Raw genomic sequence first — 21607 nt, forward strand, 5'->3', positions numbered from 1 at the left:
CTGTTTCATATGTCTCATGCTGGGATTACCAGACTTCAGTCTTACTGTCTTCCTCAAATTTATAAAGGCACTAAGCACTTCTCTCCACAGGACTTCAGTGTGTGCCAATCCCCCAGTCTGGTATATTCCTCTACATTAAAATGTTCCCATACCAAAGTGCTACAAAGGACTAAAGGACTCATCTTCAGAGAAGTCTTTTCTGATCATTCAGTTCAAATTATGGATATCCCTTGTTATCTATCTTGTAATTTCCCCCCCATAACACTTTTAACGTATTTTTATTATATACTTTGGTATTTGTTTATTGGATATTGGATATTGTTTATTGAGTATCTGTCTTTGCCATTAGACTGTAAGCTCCATGCTGGCGGTATCACGTTCATTTATTAACCATTGTTTACCCAGCCATCTACAGTACCTATAGGTACATATAGGCAATCCACAAATATATTTTGAGCAACGAAATGAATGAATGAATAAATAAATAAGAACATGAAGTATTCCTTTGAACTGGAAAAATGACCTTGATGGAAATTCTCTGGACTTTCCATAAAAAGAGGAATAGCTGTCCCTTGACAGATTCATTTACCCCAACTGACCTCTGGTTATCTACTCTTGGAGCCCATTAATCAGGACCTGTCTGTCTACTGGAGGCCTGACCATCCATCACGCGGGAATGTAAACACTATTATTAACGATGAAATGGCCTTTTCCACCCCAACAGCAAAGAAGCCAGTGAACCTTTATGCCGTCCATGATGGAGCTGTCCACACTGTTCAGAGGTCACCTTTTTACAAGGACATTATCCTCACCATTGGAGGATGGAACCTGGCCATCTGGAAAGAAGGTATTACGGTAAGTTGCCTGAAAAATGGAAGAGTGGGTGTGTGGTCCTTTGTTACTGAGAAAGACAATGGGAACAACAGACTGTTCTGACATAACAGAGCCCTGGGGACACTTTTTAGAGAAATTAGAACAGATGGCTTGGGGTCCAGCTTGTCAACAGAACCACTGTAAGCCCTTTGAAAACACAACAATTTGCCTTTCTTTCCTGAGGGAAGGAAACAATATTTACGTCTCTTGCTAAGATCTAACAGTCTTTTCTTCACAATATGTATTGTGGGCGGTTGATTGGCTTTATGGTTTTCCTCCCCCTTAAAATACACGATGGAATGCTAGTTACTGTCTGAAGTCCAAGGAGAAGCATTGGGTCTGTGAACTTTGCTTCTGCACCAGGAATATGTCCACAGGTTTAGAATGGGGGAGTAAGCAAGCTAAGGTGTCTGTCTGTTGCCAGGAGACCAGACACATGCATGGGCCACAGTGGGCCAGTGCCAGAACTCTGGCAGCCAGGATTAGGAGAGGGCCTGGTTCCAGGCAAATAGAAATTAAATTGCCAAAAACTGGAAAGACTGATAAAATCCAGTGAAGCAAGGGTGTGTGAAAATCAGTATGGCATGTTCCTTCAGTGTGCAATTTAAGACGATTTATCAAAATCTGGGGTGCCTGGGTGGCTCAGTCGGTTAAGCATCCATCTCTTGATTTCAGCTCAGGTCATGATCTCATGACTCTGGGTTCAAGCCCCAAGTCAGGTTCTGCAATGACACCACAAAGCCTGCTTGGGATTCTCTCTCTCCCTCTCTCTGCCCTTTCTCCTCTCATGCTCTCTCTCTCAAAATAAATAAATAAACTCAAAAAAAAAAAGATTATCAAAATTTGAAATATATACTTTTTATTTCATAGCTGTAATATATATATATTCTTTGAAAAATAATCACACACATAATAAATTTATATTTATACAAATACATATTCTTTAGCAAAGAATATATATTCTTTGAATAAAATGAATAAAAATATCCATATTCTTTAATAAAGAATATATATAAATTCTTTTTTATTTTTTTATTTATTTAAAAAATTTTATTTAATGTTTATTTATTTTTGAGACAGAGATAGACAGAGCATGAGTGGGGGAGGAACAGACAGAGAGGGAGACACAGAATCCAAAGCAGGCTCCAGGCTCTGAGCTGTCAGCACAGAGCCCAGTGTGGGGTTCAAACTCACAAACTGCGAGATCATGATCTGAGCTGAGGTTGGATGCTTAATCGACTGAGCCACCCAGGAGCCCCAAGAATATATATATTCTTTAAATAAAGTGATAAAATATACATATACATATTCTTTGACCTAACTCTTTCACTTCTCAAACTCTAACTTACACAAATAACTGTGTGAACATATGTATCAGTTTGTCGTTGAAATAATTGTAAACTACTTAAAGCAACCATCCACAAAAGGACTTCTACTTTATACCAATGTACTTCCATATGTTCAATTTTTTTTACAGTGAAAATGTATCAGTTTTGTAATTAAAGAAAAAGAAAATTTAGGCAAGATTGTCCATAGACTATTCAGGGGTCAGGAACTGGTTACCCACAGAAATGGAAGGAGCTGGGTGAGGTGGGCAAGAACAGAATTGGAGTGTCACCTCTAAGGAGTCCATGAATCTGAGACATTCTTCATTCTCCACAAGAAAGTTTCTTATACATGTCTTGGACGGGAGGAAACAGCCCCACGGTTTAGTTTAGTCTCTTCAGATATAAGGAGGTAAATGGGTACACTTAATAGCCAAGTGGAGCAGGACAGTGGGAAGAAAGCACATTCTGATTTTTTCTCTGTATGAAAACCCCCCAAAGAGGACAAATTATCCATGGTAAAGAAAAGAGAAGATGATCTTGTAATGCTATGCTGGTCTAAAGTCTTTTCCAAATAGGATTTATAAGGCATTGGATGCAGCGCACAGCTGGAACTGACTTTCTATTTGCTCTTTTTCTGGCTGCCAAAGTTGTTTCCATGGGAAACAGATACCAACAGCAAAATAAAGGCATAAGCAAAATTTCCTTATAACCTTTATTTATCTAACATCCACCAATCTCAGGCTCGACTGGAAGGTTTGATCTTTTCTAAAAAAGCAACTCAAATAAGAAAAAAAAAATCATCAAAAAATACACAGGAAGGAAAAGAGTTGGCATTATGTAAAACCCTACAAGAAAAAGAAATGAGAGTTCTGAGTGGGCATAATTTCTGCTATTCCATGATCATAGCCATCTGAGTGTACTTAAAGGAAATCATTATGAATACACATTAGGTAATAACAAAAGCTTTCATGTGTCTTTTTAAAAATTTGTTTAAAGACTGGACCCCTCCTTCAGTCATGCTGTGCACCAAAAAGGTACACAGCAGGCCACTGGTCCCTGACAAGGCCTGGAGTCTTCTATATTGGCCGAGAAGATGGATACATCGATATCTGGGACCTTCTGGAGAAAACCCAAGAGCCAGCCCAGTCACAAAACATCTGCATAACCATGATCACCTACATCAAACCCTGGACTTTTACTGGTATGTTAATTCTGATTAAATGACTTAAGTTATTTTGTTTCTTGGGGGGTAACTCAGGAACATTTTGACATTCATCTGGAAAGTCTCCGATCTTTTTTTCTCAGGCTTTTGTTTTTCTGTCCATCCCACCCCATCCTTTCTCCTCCCTTCCTTCCCCTTTCCTCTTGCACTCAAACTTTGGATACAACCTGAGTTTCTCTCATTGTTTTCTTCATCAATGATTATTTCTGAGGCATATTTAGTATGACAAGCAGAGGCCGATTTTGAACCACATAATGAAGACCATTCTTATCTTCTCCAGGTCAGACAGGATGATCCATAAATCTTTGCTACCTTTTGCTGCTTTTTTTCCCAAATGGAATCATTCTTGTATCTTTATTTTTTCATTATGCCATAAATTTTCAATATTTTATAATTTTGGGGGCTTTTCCCTAGACAATATCAAGCAATTCTTTTCATGAGATCAAATGACTCTCTGGGGTCATTTATCTATTTAAACTTTAACCTTTAAACTAATTATGAGGAAAAAACATGTATAACAAAGCAAGCAGAATTTCGAGGATGTTTCCTTGGAAAGCTGGAATTGATATCCTTTGTCCTAATTTCTTTGTTTTACCCAAGCACTACTTTCTATGTAAACCCCGTATATTTGCCACTTTTAAAAGAAGTTTCAGGGCACCTGGGTGGCTCAGTCATTTGAGTGTCCAACTCTTGATTTCGGCTCAGGTCATGATCCCAGGATCATGGGAAAGAGCCCAGCATCAGGCTCCGCACTGAGTATGGAGCCTGCTTGGGGTTCTCTCTCTCTATCCCTCTGCCCCTCACAACCACGAGCATGCTCTCTCTTTCTCTAAAATAAAAAAATAGGGGCGCCTGGGTGGCGCAGTCGGTTAAGCGTCCGACTTCAGCCAGGTCACGATCTCGTGGTCCGTGAGTTCGAGCCCCGCGTCGGGCTCTGGGCTGACCGCTCAGAGCCTGGAGCCTGTTTCCGATTCTGTGTCTCCCTCTCTCTCTGCCCCTCCCCCGTTCATGCTCTGTCTCTCTCTGTCCCAAAAATAAATAAACGTTGAAAAAAAAAATTTTAAAAAATAAAAATAAAATAAAATAAAAAAATAAAAGTTTCCCTTTGTTCCCAAAGGTGTACAGGCATAAAATTGTCTTTCCACCCATTTCTCTCTTTGAAATATTACATTTAGAAATTCAGTCTTCAAAATTTCTAGAATGTCACAGTCCAGCTATTGCTTAGTCATATGTGTCATCAGAGTATTTTTTTTTCATCTTTGCTACAAAACATTGCTTTTGTACATATCCAGGGATTATGAGTCTAGGATTTAACAATTTAAACCAAACCTTCTGAGAATGAGAAAAAGAAAAAAAAACATATGATAAGATAGAAAATTAAAATTCTTGAAAACATTCTTTGTGTTTATAGTGGTATCCTTTAGCCCTTACTGAGTCTTTGGTGAAAATTGGCTTCGTGATTTTTCTTTGAAATCTTTCCCTGTGTTATCTCCACTTCTCAAGTCTGCCCAGTGGCCCAGCCACACAGAGGGTCAACCTCAGTGAGGAGCCACACTCCTTACATAAGCACCAAGAAGACAAGATTTGAAGTGGGCAGGGTGGCTGACAAAGGCTCAGGGTCTCCACTTTCATTTCATCAACTGGAAAAGATGATTTTTATATGTTAATATGGTCCTCAGTCATGAATGTCTGATGAAGATGCCAAGATTACTGTAACCACAGCAGGTCATTTGGAAGACCACAACACCAAAACACATTTCCCGTTTAACCTCCAGTATGGATTTCTGACTGCTGAGTTGTTTTCTCCCCCATTTTCTGGATCTTTCAGCTAAGCAGCAATTTATAGCCATAGCTGATTATTATGGAACACTGCATATATTGGAAATTCCTTGGACATTAAGTCACCCTTCCGCCAATGAGGTTAGTACTTTTGGCTCTGAGGATTTATGTGACCAGATATTGCTGAGGCATGTTTTAGAAATGTTTAGAAATGACAGCATTTTTGCTCTGTGAGAAAACAAAAGAAGCGTACAATCCAAAATAAGGGGATGTATTTCTGTTGTATGAATTACATAGCTTGGAACCACAAAAAAACAAATGTGCTGAAAGAGAAGGTAAGTAAATGAAGCCCAGATTCAGAAAAGAATTGATTTGGGGCACCTGGGTGGTTCAGTCAGTTAAGCGTCTGACTTCGGCTCAGGTCACGATCTCATAGTTCGTGAGTTTGAGCCCCACAGTGGGCTCTCTGCTGTCAGCACAGAACCCGCTTCAGATCCTCTGGCTCTCTCTCTCTCTTTCTGCTCCTCCCCTGATCATGTTCCCTTGCTCGCTCGCTCTCTCTCTCTCTCTCTCTCTCTCTCATAAATAAAAACATTAAAAACATTTTTAAAGCAAAGAATTGATTTGGGGATTCATAAGATATCATTTTCAGGTTGTAACTGAAGCACAGGACTCCTATTTTAGTGATGCCCTTCCTGGAGGCCCAGTTAACATTTTGATACATCTCTCCATCATCCACCTCTACCCCATCTCCCCCCAACTTGTTGTACTGCAGGCAGCATGGCTGAGGGGGCAGTCTTCTACCCCTCTATAGGCACCACCCAAAGGTTTCAAGTAATGTTAATACTGGGAGATAAAAAGAAAATCAGAGAATAGAAATACATAAATATATATACAGCCAACATTAAATATAGAGATTGCAATCCACTATAAGTCCCAACATCAGCCTAGTTCCTGGCAAGCAGAAAGTTTCCCTCCCTTGGCCTCCTTGCCCAAGGTCTCTTTCCTGACTTTGCTGCTTCTGTTCTTAATGTGCACACACTAAGTCCTCCAGGGGACCAGGAACTCAGCTCTGCTTCCAGTCCCTTTAGGGTTTATACTGATAACCTCATCTGGGTTTTCCAAGTTTGGTTGATGATATGAACCTTTCTTCAGGTTTAGAAGTGAGAAGCAAGAAAAGGGAAAAGATCAATCCCTGAGTATTTCTTTTACAAAATACTAATTTTTTGTTGCTCTCTCTCACCCCACCCCTTTCATGGAATCCTCCGATTTGCAGGGCCCTGAACCTAAGCACAGTAGCCCCCACATTGAGCTTGCTCTTCTGGCAATGGGCCTATGGGCAGTATCCCAAAGCAGGCAAGCCACCTAATGAATTAAAAGTAGCAGGAATTCTTCTAGAGGCCTGTGAAGAATATGGGGACTTCCATGTGGGCTCCCCTCTCACGGGCCTGTGCTTCTAACAGGCATCAAGTATGAGCTACTACTTTGAAAGAGAAGTCAAGCATCTGGAATATGTAGAACAGCGCAAGAAAATTCGTGAACAAGAAAAGAAGGAAATGGAGCTGGAACGTGAGAAGAAAAAAAACCGTAAGTGAAATTTCAGAAACAAAAGTCATTGCCATCCTCTAACCCCAGTGGAAATATGTACATTTGGCTTATTCCACAGTTTCAGTAGGAAAATTATGCCTCTTCACATTCTTCTCTTGTTCTCATGAGAGTCAAGAGGGTATTTCTCTGATTTCCTAGTTTGCCAGGAATGATAGCTATCAATTGAACAACTACCTAGATTCTATTCAACTTAAGTTTCTGAAATTTTCCATTATTTCCAAGTCCTTTAGATACAAAAGCACCTAATATGATTTATAGATATAATGATTCAAAATTTGGCATCTTTCATTATATAGAATTTCAACATCTGGTTAATAATACATTAAACAGGTCCTACATGGGACACTTGGCTGGCTCAGTCAGTAGAGCATCAGATTCTTTTTTTTTTTTTTTTTAATTTTTTTTTTCAACGTTTATTTATTTTTGAGACAGAGAGAGACAGAGCATGAACGGGGGAGGGGCAGAGAGAGAGGGAGACACAGAATCGGAAGCAGGCTCCAGGCTCTGAGCCATCAGCCCAGAGCCTGACGCGGGGCTCGAACTCACAGACCGTGAGATCGTGACCTGGCTGAAGTCGGATGCTTAACCGACTGCGCCACCCAGGCGCCCCAGAGCATCAGATTCTTGATCTCAGGTAGTGAGTTCGAGTCCCACACTGGGGGCAGAGATTACTTTAAAAAAATAATAAAAAGAAAAACAGGTAGCGCAAAAAGAGTGGAATACAGAAAGAATCAAGACACGTGGGCTCAAATCCCAGTTCCACTACTACCAGCTATGAGATCTGGAGCAAGGCTCGTATCATTGCCAGGCTTCGGTTCTTGTCTTGAAAACGGGAATACCAGGGCGCCTGGGTGGCTCAGTTCGTTGAGCATCCAACTTCAGCTCAGGTCATGATCTCGCAGTTCGTGAGTTCGGGCCCTGCATAGGGCTCTCTGCTGTCAGAGCTGTCAGCATGTCGGATCCTCTGTCCCCTCTCTCTCTGTCCCTCCCCCACTCGTGCACATGCTTTCTGTCGCGCGTGCTCTTTCAAAAATAAATAAACATTAAAAAAAAAAACTTTTTTAAATTAAAAATAGACCTACCCTATGACCCAGCAATAGCACTGCTAGGAATTTACCCAAGGGATACAGGAGTGCTGATGCATAGGGGCACTTGTACCCCAATGTTTATAGCAGCACTCTCAACAATAGCCAAATTGTGGAAAGAGCCTAAATGTCCATCAACTGATGAATGGATAAAGAAATTGTGGTTTATATACACAATGGAATACTACGTGGCAATGAGAAAGAATGAAATCTGGCCCTTTGTAGCAACATGGATGGAACTGGAGAGTGTGATGCTAAGTGAAATAAGCCATACAGAGAATGACAGATACCATATGTTTTCACTCTTATGTGGATCCTGAGAAACTTAACAGAAACCCATGGGGGAGGGGAAGGAAAAAAAAAAGAGGTTAGAGTGGGAGAGAGCCAAAGCATAAGAGACCCTTAAAAAATGAGAACAAACTGAGGGCTGATGGGGGTGGGAGGGAGGGGAGGGTGGGTGATGGGTATTGAGGAGGGCACCTTTTGGGATGAGCACTGGGTGTTGTATGGAAACCAATTGGACAATAAACTTCATATATTGAAAAAATAAAATAAAATAAAATAAACTTAAATGGGAATACTGATAACTACCTTTTAGGATTAGGCTTTCAGTTCAGGAACCTGACAAATAGCAGACTTTCAGTAAATGGGAACCAGTATATAGACAGATAGATATGAATTTTACTATAATACAATTTATGGGAGCTACAAAGTTTGAGATAGAGGAGAATTTGGTAGAGGACACATCCTTCTACCAGAAAGGAAACCGAAGCTCTGAAGCCCCTCACCTTCCTGTTTCCCAGCCTCTGTTTGATATGAATTCTGTCACTCCATTGGTCTCCCCTCACCCACTGGGAGTGGGGCCTTGAAATAGTCTGTGAATTCAGTTCTTCTCTCTTTGTCACGAGGGGTCATCTCAGTCTGTATTTCTACTTCTCTCTTGCTCCTTCCCTTCCTAGGCCTTTTGTCACCAGCAATTTCACCACTGATCCCATTTATAGATTCCTTATAGCCAAATATATAACCTCCTCCAACACTGTTATTCATGCGAGACCCTGGGTCTCAATTAAAAGCATGAGCATGTGGAAATTTTAATGTTAACGTCATCACTTATTGCCAGACACATGTTAGTGTAATAAAAACAGAGGGCCTCATTTCAAAAACATGGTTTAGTGGTCACAAGGCATGAAAGAATACCAATTAATTAACTTTCCCTTGTTTCCCTTGCTACAGAAAATTGGCCTTCTTCTGTTCTTTTGCACACTCACAAATACCGATTGAAATTCTGTTGTGTAAAATAACCTGACACCCTTACTTTACGCCAGCAATTATCCATGATTATTGTCAGTGTTTAAATACCATAGCGACAGCTCCTAATTATCCACATCAGTGGAAGCAAGTAGACTGGTGGATAATCCAAAATTAATTTGCATATAAAATACTTGTAAAACACCTAAATATTATAATAATCATATCTTGAAATTGTCTAATGATGTGCTTGAGTTTCCAAAACCTCTCCAACTTCTTGTAACTGAGTTCATTTCCATTTGACATATTACCCTCTTTTTTTTTTTGTTTAAGTTTATTTATTTTGAGAGAGAGCGTGAGCAAGACCAGGGGAGGGGCAGAGAGAGAGGGAGACAGAGGATCTGAAGCAGGCTCTGCACCGTCAGCACAGAGTCTGATGAGGGGCTCAAACGCATAAATGGTGAGATTGTGACCTGAGCTGAAATCAAGAGTTGGACGCTTAACTGACTGAGCCACCCCCAGGCACCCCTGGGGCTCTTTTAAGTAGAGCTACCACTTGTCAAATTTTCTCTGGAACTAGATTGGGGATAAGTGAATGGGTTTAAAAGGGCTCCTCTGTTACATTTAGAACATGAAAATTGTCACCAAGAAAAAACAACTAATGTTGTGAGAAATATCTTCTAAGGAGCAACTGCTGATAAAAGGGAAAATGGGAACAAACTGTAACAACCTTAGAGGACTGTAGCAGAGATTAAATGAGTTAAAATGTTTATAGCACTTAGCCAGGAACTGGCACAGAGAAAACGGTAGTAAGCGTTCGCTGCTATTATTGCAGAAGGCACGGGAAGAACACACATCCATCCAGCAAGGCTTGTCTGAATGAATGCCCTGCCGTTGCCAGGGATTGGGTTGTACACATTGATCCACAAATCTGAAGAAAACCATACACCTATCTCTTTGCAAACACCGAGTCTGAATACAGCTCACCTCTTGAAAAATAATAGCAATCACAGCTCTAGCAGCACATAAAATGGGAATTTTTCTAACTGAAATTTCAGCTGGAGACCCAAAGCTGGAAAAAGTAGCAGTTTCCATGTGATCCATAAGCTATGCCACCTACACAGGACTTGGCAGTGGGAGGAATTCAAAAGACTTCTGCAACCTCTAGTCAATTATCTACACTCCAGGCTACACGAGGGACCCAAGAGTCATGAGGAAGAAGACTAGAAAAGGGGTTTTTGTTTTTATTTTTGGAGAGAGGTGTCAAAGGGCCACGTGTTACCCACTTCTCAGTTCTCCATGAGGAGACCTTCATGGGAGCACTGCTAGAGAAGAGTTGCAGGCCACGATGGAGAACTGGCCTCCAGCAGGAGGCTTCCTGAGCCACGGAAATGTGCACACACTTCTCCACTCTATCTCTGCCACTCCCCCTTGGGAGCCAGCAGCTACTCTCCCTCCTGTGCCAGAGATGCCCTCCCACAAACCCCTCCCAGAGAGCAGCAGCTAGGCCAACTGCTCAAAACTAACCCCTTCTTTCCTTTGGTATTTCTAGCTGTCAATGTTTTATTGGCATGATTTGGTTTTTCACCCTAGAAAACATATCAGAAGTCAAAAGAACAGATGGAGGCTGAATTGAAAGCAGACTATGACAATTACTTAGAACTGGAAAAGAACACCCTCATCAACCTCGGCCTCATCAAAGTGCCAGAGATGATGTCATTCATGGACTTGATGTAGAAAGGCTTTCTGCAGGGGTGTTTGGGGCCTTGGTAGGACTTTGTTTTCTTTTTATTCATTATTTTTTATGTAAGGTGAGCTAGCAAATTAAACATTGAATAGGTTTATTTGTAAGTATTAGCCTTTTATTTCACTAAAATTAAAACTTGATTTATCACAACAAGATCTGTTTTGATTTTTGGATTGAATGTGTACCGAACTTTGTACTGAATATGAAGGTTACCAATAATGAAAGTTTCATTTTCCTCTAGTAACACAGAGCTTCAGACATCCCCTTCACCCCCAGGCCTTGACATCCATTTAGAGCCCCTAATCCCAGAGAGAAATGGAAATCAAACTTTGCTCCCAATTATCAAGTTGGTTTGACTGCCCCTCCAAACACTGCTCTCCCCAGGCCCCTGACAGATGGGAGGGCTATGTGCTAAATAAAGTATTAGCAAATGGAATCTAGAAATATATGTAAAAGAAAGGATACTACATAAAGATCATGTTGGGTTTACCCGAAGAATATAAGGTTAATTTAACAGTAGAAAATAAGTCAGTGACTGATTAAAGGAGAGAATTTATGATACCAAATGGACACAGAAAAACACGTGATAAAATTCAACATCTGTTCATGACAAAACAACAATAAATTCTTAGCAGTTACAAAAAGAAGGGGGAATCTAAAACAATCCTACAGTAACATCGTCCTTAAAGGCAAAAAACTGAAAGTTTTCTTCCACGATGTGGAACAAGACACAGTGCCCAAGGTCCGTCCTCCAGTCAATGTTGTACTGGGGCGGGGGGGGGGGGGGATGGTTAACCATTATGGGCACAAAAAGGAGACAGCATGTGAAACAGAGTTGCAAAAGAGCTTGGTGTGTCTCAACCAGAGGTTCAATGTCACAGGAAAGTAACTGGCATGGGAGGTGAGTTTGCAGGGAGGATAGCAGGAGATGAGACTGGAAAAGTAGCTTGGAGGCAGATTGTGAAGGTTCCCAGAACCTAAACTCAAGAGGCTGAATTATAGTTTGCAAATAATGGGGAATTAATAGAAGGGCTAAGCAGGAAGGTGACACAATCAGCTTTATTTTTAGGAAGATAAGGGATGGATTAGGGTGGGGAGAGGTGAATGTCAGGAAATCCTATTAGGAGGCATAAGTGGTGGTTCCAGGTAAGGGATTAGCACATGCTGTACGGAACCTTACTGTGAAAATAGACCCGAAAGGCTGGTTGGATGGGGAATACAAGACAAAGGATGATGCCAAAGTTTTTAAGTTACTGGAGGACATTAAACTCAAAGTTATTTATCTCCAAAGTCAGGTAGATAATAGCACTTAACCGTCTGTGTGCCTTTGGACAGATGACTTATCTCTGTGAAACAGATTCCCCTACTATCCAATCAGGTGAGGGTATTTACTTTGCAACATTTTTACAAGGGGTAAATGAGCACCTGCAGATAAGGTGATGGTACCCAGCACATGTTAGTATCATTATTATTGGAATGTCCCAAGGCTCATCCTTGCACTTGAACTATATTTCTTTCTCTTTCATGTATCCCTCCTTCCTTCCTTCCTTCTTCCTTCCTTTTCTTCCTTCCTTCCTTCCTTCCTTCCTTCCTTCCTTCCTTCCTCCCTCCCTCCCTCCCTCCCTCCCAACCCTCCTCTCTCTCCCTGTCCTTCTTTTTTTCTTTCTTTCTTTCTTTCTTTCTTTCTTTCTTTCTTTCTTTCTTTCTTTCTTTCTTTCTTTTCTTCCTTCCTTCCTTCCTCCCTCCCAACATTCCTCCCTTTTTTTCTTTGCTTGCTTGCTTGCTTGCTTGCTTTCTGACCCACACTTATGTCTTATGTAAATCCATCCAATCTCACAGCTTCCAATACTGCTTATATCCCTGGCATGAACTTCTCCCACAAAAGCAAGAACTGTATATGCATTTGACTATTTAATGTCTCCACTTGGATATATAATAGACATCTCAAATTTAAACATGTCCAAAATTGAGGGCCTAGATTTCCCTTCAAAACCCATTCTCACTGTAGTTCCCCTAATTACCTTGCTTTCAGTTGCTCAGGCAAAAACCTAGACATCATCCATCATTTTTCTCCTCTCTCAATCCATACCCAATCCGTGAGCAAATCCTGTTGACAACAGCTTCAAAATACATCTAGAACCTGGTCACTTCTCTCCTTCTTCCTTGCTACCACCTTGATCCAAGCTACCACCATCACCAGCTTGGCTTTTCGCAGTAGCTTCCTAACTGTTCTCCCTGCTTCCACCCTTGCCCCTTTCAATCTGTCTCAACAGCAGCCACACAGCACTTTTAAATGAAAGGCAGAGGCTGTCATTCTTCCTCTCAGCTCCTCCTTGGCTTCCCAGCTCACTCAGAGCATGAGCCAAAGGCTTTACTGGGACCGGCAAGCCCTCGTGTGATCAGGCTGTCCATTGTCACTCTGGTTTCATCTCTCTCTCCTCACCTATGTCACAGCACCCCAGTCATGCCAGCCCCCTCCAATTCCCCAAACATACAAGGCATGTTCCTGTCCCGGGGCATTTGTGCTTGCTCTTCTGCACTTTCTCTGGCAATTTTCCCTATTTTTTTTCATGTCTTGCCCCAAAGAAAAACATAATGTTTTGAGTCCTATGCTGTGCCTGGCTCTACAATTTTAAACAGGTGTTCAGGGTAGGTGTCACTGGGAAGGTGACATTTGAGCAAAGATCTGAAGAGGGTGAGGGATTTGCTACTGTAGTCTTCTAGGAGAAGCATTTTCATGACTCAGTCCTCTGTCTCCACCCCAGCAGACTTCTGCTCAGGTCTCCTGGACAGAACTGAGTTGTGTGGACACCTCTCAGGGCAGAAGAAGCTGGGACCATGGAGAACAGGAGTGTCATGATTGTGTGACATAAGCCATTAGCTGGGGCTGGTTCATTGTTTTCTCAAACAAAAGAGGATTTTATTAGCATAGAAGAAGGGAGTAATGGATATTGAATAAGCGTCTGCCTTAGGGTTATCAAATAAAGAGCTTAGTATAGTGCCTAGCATACAGAAAGCAGCAAATTTTTGCCTCTATTTTGCCTAATTTACATGTACAACATGATTATAATATTCTTGTGATAGAAACTAAACATGGGGTTCATGTCTATCTTGCTTATGATAGCAGTTATCATCAGTTCAGTATGATATTTTTATTGTGTGTTTATAACCTTAATTTTCCTCATCATCTCACCAGCCTATGGCCACCAATGGGGTCACACAAACAGCCACAGCCCAAGTTTCATGGGATCTTGCCCCACCCACTTATCTGGTATCTCAAAGTGTCCCCAGGTGTGTCCTGTAGTTCCTGGGATGAAGGACTCACATATGCTCAAAAACAAGCCTACAACCAGCAGGCACTCAAGGCTCCCTTCTCTCAATATACTAGAGCTGCCTAATGGCCCGTAACATGGCGGAAAGGGGATGGGACAATGACTCTGTGTCAGTTCAGGTTCAGCATGAAGCTAACGCCAAGGTAAGACTACATGTACAGGATATTTATTGGTAGAGAGAACGAAAGAAGCCAGGGAGAGCCTTTAGACCTCACTGCAAGTCTGATGTGTATGGAAGGAGAGAGGGAAGGAAAAAGGTTGGGATGGGATGGGTCAGACTACTCAGAATGCTCACCTTTCTCAGACCCCGAGGCTTTGGAACTCAGGCCAATGCAGTGTGCTGTCTCCCCCTTTTCTGGGATGAGTTCTTTCCGAGGGCTCTTCAGTTCACACTGGGGCTCAAGCTGAGAAGCTAACCTCCTATAATGGAAGATGTGGGAATACTAGGTATGAGTGAAAATGGAGCTAACTGGTGTGCCTCCTTCCAGTTCCCAAGGCTCCAGTCCTTTCCCCGGCTGCCCACTCCTTCCTAACTGCCCTGTGGTAAGTTCTGTTTCTGCACTTCAGTCTTTTGATCTGATATGCGTTGTAGTGAAAATAAAAAGGGCTCTGGGATCCAGCCTCATCACCCTAGGCAAACTGCACTGTCCCCTAAGTCTTAGTTATACCACCTGCAAATAGGGGATAATTATAAATAACTGACACTCAGTGGGTGCTTAATAAGTGTTGCCTCCTTTTCTTGTTTAGCTTCAGGTACTCTGTCTCACAGACACACACACACACACACACACACACACACACCCCAGAGAAAACATAGTGTTTCTTCTTGGTCCTATGTAATAATCTCTGATTTTAATATTGTTAACAATAATGCTAACGTCTCTCACACTCAAATATGCTGTAAGCAGTGATTCTGCACACCTAGTCCAGTATTAGCCTTGACCATTTTAATATGAGACCAGACAGGTTGGACGTACTATTTAAAATTTAAACAGCAGCTCTATTTTTTGCACAACTTAAAATGCTATGGCTACTTAGAAAATTAACCATTCTAATAATACTTGATTTTTTAGGTTAAATTTAATTATTCAGCTTTATAAGCTGCTTTTTGCCCACCCAGAAATGTTGTATAATTAAACGAGCATATTTTTTGGGTCCTCAGATAACCATATCATCTGGGTGCACTTCAGATGAAAAAGCTATTGGCTCCAGTAGATGGTGGTCAGTGGCCTGGGTAAACTCCCACAGCTTCACTAATCCACCACTGTAAATAATTAACATTTCCCTGTGCCCTCTACCCGTGAGCGTTGTTTGGGGTAGGCCACGTTCCACCCAGTTGCTAGGTTGCCATCACCAGGTTAGATACCATGTAACTGAGCAAGGCTCCCAGGGCGGAAATTAAAGATCTTAGTGAAGGGCAAATTAAACCCTGTGTGATGAATTCATTCCTTCCATGGCTGATGAGCTGTTTGAGGGTCACAGGCCATGTAAAACAGCTGCACACCATCAGAGTAGAATCCCAAACACCAAAGAAACTAACCTTAAAAGTTTATTGGGGAAATGATGGTTAAAAAAAAAAATAAATAAGTGTAACTGCTTCCAAATGCTCTCTTATTCACAAGTATGACATTAAAAATATATGCAGTATGGTAACTGATTGTGTTTCCCTGCAATAATACCAATATTCCAAACTTAAAAGGACAGAAGATAAGATTTCTCTAAGTCACTTGTACATGCAATATTCTGGGCTCTTTTTATTCTTTCTTCTTAAAGAAGAGAAAGGAAGAAAATGCAAAATAGGAGATTTCACATTCTTCCCTGTCAATTCAAAATAGTTCTTCCAGCCTGAAGCCATATATATTTTTTTAATTTTATTTATGTATTTATTTTGAGAGAGGGGAGGATCAGGGGCGGGGGAGGGAGAGAGGGAGAGAGAGAGAGAGAGAGAGAGAGAGAGAGAGAGAGAGAGAGGATATTTTATTTTAAGCAGCCTTCCTGCCCAGCATGGAGTCTGATGTGGGGCTTAATCTCACAACCGTGAGATTATGACCTCAACCAAAATCAAGAGTCAGACTTTAACAGACTGAGCCACCCACGTGTCCCCTGAAGCCATTTTTTTTTAAGTTTTTTTTTTTTTAACATTTATTTATTTTTGAGACAGAGAGAGACAGAGCATGAACGGGGGAGGGGCAGAGAGAGAGGGAGACACAGAATCGGAAACAGGCTCCAGGCTCTGAGCCATCAGCCCAGAGCCCTACCCGGGGCCGAACTCACGGACCGCGAGATCGTGACCTGGCCAAAGTCGGACGCTTAACCGACTGCGCCACCCAGGTGCCCCTCCTGTGCCTGATTTCTAATCAACAGAACATGGGTAGAAATGGATAGAAGCCACCTCCGGGCTTGGCTTTACCTCATCTTGTGAAAGCCTCCAACTGTTACGTGTTTCAGACGCCATGTTTATAATGTAAAGTTTCTCAACCTGTTTCAGACTTTACACAAGCAGTCAATAAGCCTTTATTGTATTAAACAACTGATGTATCAGGGTTTATTTGTCACCACTCTATGGCCAAGCCCATCATGATGAATGCAAGTGGATTAGAGAATACTCAGCCTCATTAGAACGCATGTGCACAACAGTTAGTTGGAAATCAGGAATTGGACTTAAATCTGTGAACATCTAATAAGACACTAGAAACATTTTAACAGCCATAACTAAAGATATCAAAAGAAAACACAACTTTCTTATATTGGAAAATACCTCTATCTATAAACCATACACTAGATTCCAAGCAAATTCCAGCTTGTTCAGTAAGCAGGTGAATTGAGATTGGCATATCACTCCAAATCCCATGCTTTTATTGGATAGTCAACACTAACGCTAGAGTGGTCATTTAAAAATCAAATCTGGACCCCATCATTTCCCTCCTTAAAACGTTTCAACTGGCCCTTTTTGCCCTCAGGATAGGGTGCAAGTTCTTTATTGATAACATAGCCCTGCTTGCTTTTTAAGCCCTTCTTTTACAGGTTTGGCTTCTCTACTTCCCCTTCAGACATTTCAGTCCACACTGTTTTCCACACATTCTATGCTCTCTCTCACCTCTGCTTCCTGGAAGATGCTATTCCTGTTCCATGAGTAAATAAAGCTACCAAGAATTTTCAAAATGCCCTAAAATGAATTAACATCTAATGCAGTGCAACAACATCCACATACATTAAAAAAATCATTTATATGTATTCCTCCTATAGGAAATGAACAGTGCTCATAAGAATTTGTTTTAGAGACTATAACAGGAATTGACAACGTGATACTAACAGTTTTCAAAGTCACAAAGTAAGACAACTATCTGGATCCTAATCAGAGCTTTGGAATTAGAGACAATTCTGAGCACTCAGTCCCTTACAAGCTTTAGTAATTTAACCTTGACAAGTTTCTGCTGTGGCAAAATAAATTCTCAAAAATGGCCACAGCGAAATTTCCCATCCCACATTGCCATACCCCCATCAAGAGATAGCCTCTATTTCCCCTCTCCTTGAAATTGTGACACTGCGGTTTCTTCAAAGAATAGAATGCAGCAGAAATGACACTGAATGACTTCTGAACCCAGGTCATAAAGGGCGACACAGATACAGCTTCTGCCTGGCTCTCTCATTGGAAACTCACCCTAGGAACCCAGCTACCATGTTGTGAAGAAGCCCAGGCTACATGGACAGGGCACATGGAGGTGTTCTGGTTGACAACCCCAAGTAAGATTTCAGCCAGTGACCAGCACCAACCACCGTACATGTGGCATGAACAAGCCTTCAGATAATTCCAGGCCTGAGCTGTCAAGCTACCTTGGCTGTTGCTGATTGGAGCAGAGATGAGCTATTCCTGCCAAGACCTGTCTAAACTCAGGTTTGTGAACATGTCAGCAAAGTAAATTTTGCCATTATTTAAAGCCATTAAGTTTTGGTATGGTTTGTTATGCAGCAGTAGGTAACTGGAAAAACCACCTCATTTTGGTTCTCGTGAGGATTAAGTGAAATAGAACATAGAAAACTCCCTATGGATTGTCTGAAACACAGTGAATGTTAGTTACCTATAATGTGTCCATAACTATGGCAATTACCTCAAAATAGGATATTTATTTATTTCTATCCCTACTTTGTTTAAGAATTATAAAGAAGCAGGGGTGCCTGAGTGGCCCAGTCAGTTGAGCATCCGACTTTGGCTCAGGTCATGATCTCATGGTTTGTGGGTTGGAGCCCCGCGTTGGGCTCTGTGCTGACAAGCTCAGAGCCTGGAGCCTGCTTCAGTTTCTGCATCTTCCTCTCTCTCTGCCCCTCCCCTGCTCACACTCTGTCTCTCAAAAATAAATAAATGTTAAAAAATTAAAAGAAAAAAAGAATTATAAAGAAGCATACTGTATTTTCTGCTTTTAATGCATATAATCCAGTAAGACAATAAGCTATGTATTCAAATTATTACAATATAAAACAGAGTAAAATTAGTAAAAATGTATCTTAAAATTTGATACAAGTCTTTAATAAATATCACACTGTGAATTTTGGAAACCTCTGGTGAGTGGGATTGCATTTAAGTACGAGAGGAGGAGAAGACAAGAGGAGCTTGGAAGAATGGGCTTTCAACTACATGCTCTTCTGTATTGTTGGAATTACTACAGGAAACATGCATTTCGTTATTTTTTATTATCCTTCTTTTTATTGAACTATTACTTACAAACAGTGAAGAGCACAAATTGTAAGTGTGCAGCTAACTTAATTTTTAATTATGTATACACCCATGTAACCATGTAACCATTATCCAAACATGCATTATATTAGTTCAATCAGAACTTTCTATTACTATAGATTAGTTTGCATTTTCTATAACTTCATATAAATGGAATCATATGGTATGAACTTATTTTTGTCTTATTCTTTCACTTTTGAGATCCGTTCTTGTTTTGTGTAATAATATTCTATTACCTTTTATTGCTAAATAGTATTCCATTGTAGGGACATACCACAATTTGTTTGGTAGACATTTGGGTTCGTGGTTTCCAGCTTGGGGCTACTATGAATTAATCTTCTATGATCATTTCTGTGCAAGTTGTTTTATGAACTATGTTTTCATTTTTCTTGGATAAATATCTAGGAGTAGAATGTCTGGCTCATATGGTGTATATGTGTTCAACTTTTTAAGATATCGCCAAATGTTTCCAAAGTAGGTATGCTATTTTATATTTCCACCAACAGTGTATGAAAGTTCTAGTTCCTCCTCATTCTCACTAGTATGATCACTCTTTTAAAATTTAGCAATTCTAGTTGGTGTGCAGTGGTATCTCATTGCAGTTTTAATTAGCATTTCCCTAATGACTAATGATGTTGAGCTTATTTTCATGTGTTTATTTCCATCCACATGTCTTCTTTCATGAAGTATTTATTCACATATGTTGTTCATTATTCTTGAAGGGTTTTCTTTGTTTTTGCTCTTTTAGTAATTGAGATTTCAGAGTTCCTTATATATTCTGGATGCAAATCTTTTACCAGATACATGCAAATATTTACTTTTGGTCTGTGGTTTATCTTCTCATTCTCTTAATAGTGTCTTTCAAAGGGCAGAAATTTTTAATTTTGATGAAGTTCAATTTATCAATTTGGTTTTTTATAGTTTATGTTTTGTTGACTTCTCTAAGAAATCTTTGCATGACCAAGGTTTTCTTCTAGAAGTTTTATACTTCCAGGCTTTACATTTAAATCTATGATCCATTTCACATTGATTTTCACGTATGGTATAATTTTTATATATGGATCAATGTTTTTTTGGTTTGGGGGGAGTTTGCATATAAATATCCAATTATTCCAGCACTATTTCTCGAAAAGACTGTCCTTTTCCCACTGTATTGCCTTAGTAAAAAATTAGTTGTGTATCAGAGAAAGAAAGATACCGTATGATTTCACTTATCTGTGGAATCTAAAAAACAAAACAAACAAATAAATGACTCAAATACAGAGAACAAACTGGTGGTTGCCAGAGATGAGGTGGGTCGGTGAGGATGGGCACAACAGATGATGGGGATTAAGAGATACAAACTTTCAGTTATAAAATAAATATAATCACGGTGATATAAAGTACAGCATAGGAAATATAGTCAATAATATTGTAAATAACACTGGTGACAGATGGTGACTACACTTATTGTGGTGAGTTCTGAGTAATATACAGAATTGTCAAATCAATATGTTGTACAGCTGAAACTAATATAACACTGCATTTCAATTATACTTCAACAATAAATTTTTTTCAAAAAGTCAGTGGACCATATATGTAGGGTCTATTTCTGAACTCCACTATGTCTGTAGATTTGTCTATCCTGACACCAATACCATACTGTCTTGATTACTGTTGCTTTAAAAGACATCTTAAAATCAGATAGTGTCGGTCTTCCAAAGTCATTATTTTTTTTTCAAGGTTACTTTGGCCTTTGTATGTATATTTATGTTAATTTACACACGCAATTCTGACTTACTCTGACTTTTATAAAGTTTCCGCTAGGTGATTTACTAGAGTTCAACCCCATTGTGACTCAGGCCCTGTGTAATTGCACTATGGATATAGCTGATAATGGCTTAATTGATATTCCATGGTGACTGAGGATTTAAGCAGATGAGGGCAACTGAGATGGTTAATAAAAAACCTGGCAGTCTTTTGGAAGCAAACATGACATGCAACTGTAGCAGCAGCATCCAGGGAGCTGAGAGTTAACAGAAGAAACAGAGAGAAACCAAAAGAGTTTCTCTAATATTTTCATACGCATACTCTTTACATTTAATAAACTCCTATTTTAAAATAAAGTATAAATAAACCCTACCATCATTAATGCTTTTATGTTATTTATTTATTTATTTATTTATTTATTTATTTATTTATTTTGAGAGAGAGAGAGAGAGAGAGCATGAGCAGGGGAGGGGCAGAGAGAGGAGAGAGAGAATCCCAAGCAGGCTCTGCGCCGTCAGCATGGAGCCTAAAGTGGGGCTTAATCCCTTGAACCGTGTGAGTCAGGGCTTAACCAACTGAGCCACCCAGGCACCCCGACACCCTAGTGTCTTAATCAGATGATAAGACTGCGTATTTATACAGAACCAAATGGAAGGTAAGTTTTACTCATAGGCAGAGGAGGAGGCAGATTCTGCTACTGGGCACAGTGGGAAAAGGCAAGACTGGTCGTGGTACCTGAGGCTCAAGGCACCAGAGCTGGCACATGTCCACAGCAGATTGAGGAGGAAAAAATTTTATCAAGAGAAGCAAGAATATGCCCAATTTTGGCCATTTTGCCCGTTGACCAGGATGCCCAATGGCAGCCATTGCTTAGCAATTACCTGGAAAATCCTTGCATGTTGGT

The 21607-nt window shown here is 40.4% G+C and overlaps 1 protein-coding gene across 2 annotated transcripts in view; it reads left to right on the plus strand.

Moving 5' to 3' along the window:
• DNAI3 (dynein axonemal intermediate chain 3) overlaps positions 1 to 11045 on the plus strand; it is an 82860-nt gene extending 71815 nt beyond the window's left edge. The window contains exons 19-23 of one of the 2 annotated variants that reach the window (XM_043575462.1): positions 725 to 855; positions 3198 to 3402; positions 5252 to 5343; positions 6666 to 6788; positions 10737 to 11045. In XM_043575462.1, coding sequence (XP_043431397.1) covers positions 725 to 855; positions 3198 to 3402; positions 5252 to 5343; positions 6666 to 6788; positions 10737 to 10880 — 695 coding nt within the window. In that variant the 3' untranslated portion in view covers positions 10881 to 11045. Of the gene's footprint in view, positions 1 to 724; positions 856 to 3197; positions 3403 to 5251; positions 5344 to 6665; positions 6790 to 10736 lie in introns of both variants that reach the window. The other variant, XM_043575461.1, reaches the window with a different exon arrangement.
• The last annotated feature ends 10562 nt before the right edge of the window (positions 11046 to 21607 follow it).

The sequence above is a fragment of the Prionailurus bengalensis genome, chromosome C1, assembly GCF_016509475.1.
Source record: "Prionailurus bengalensis isolate Pbe53 chromosome C1, Fcat_Pben_1.1_paternal_pri, whole genome shotgun sequence".
Classification (NCBI taxonomy): domain Eukaryota; kingdom Metazoa; phylum Chordata; class Mammalia; order Carnivora; family Felidae; genus Prionailurus; species Prionailurus bengalensis.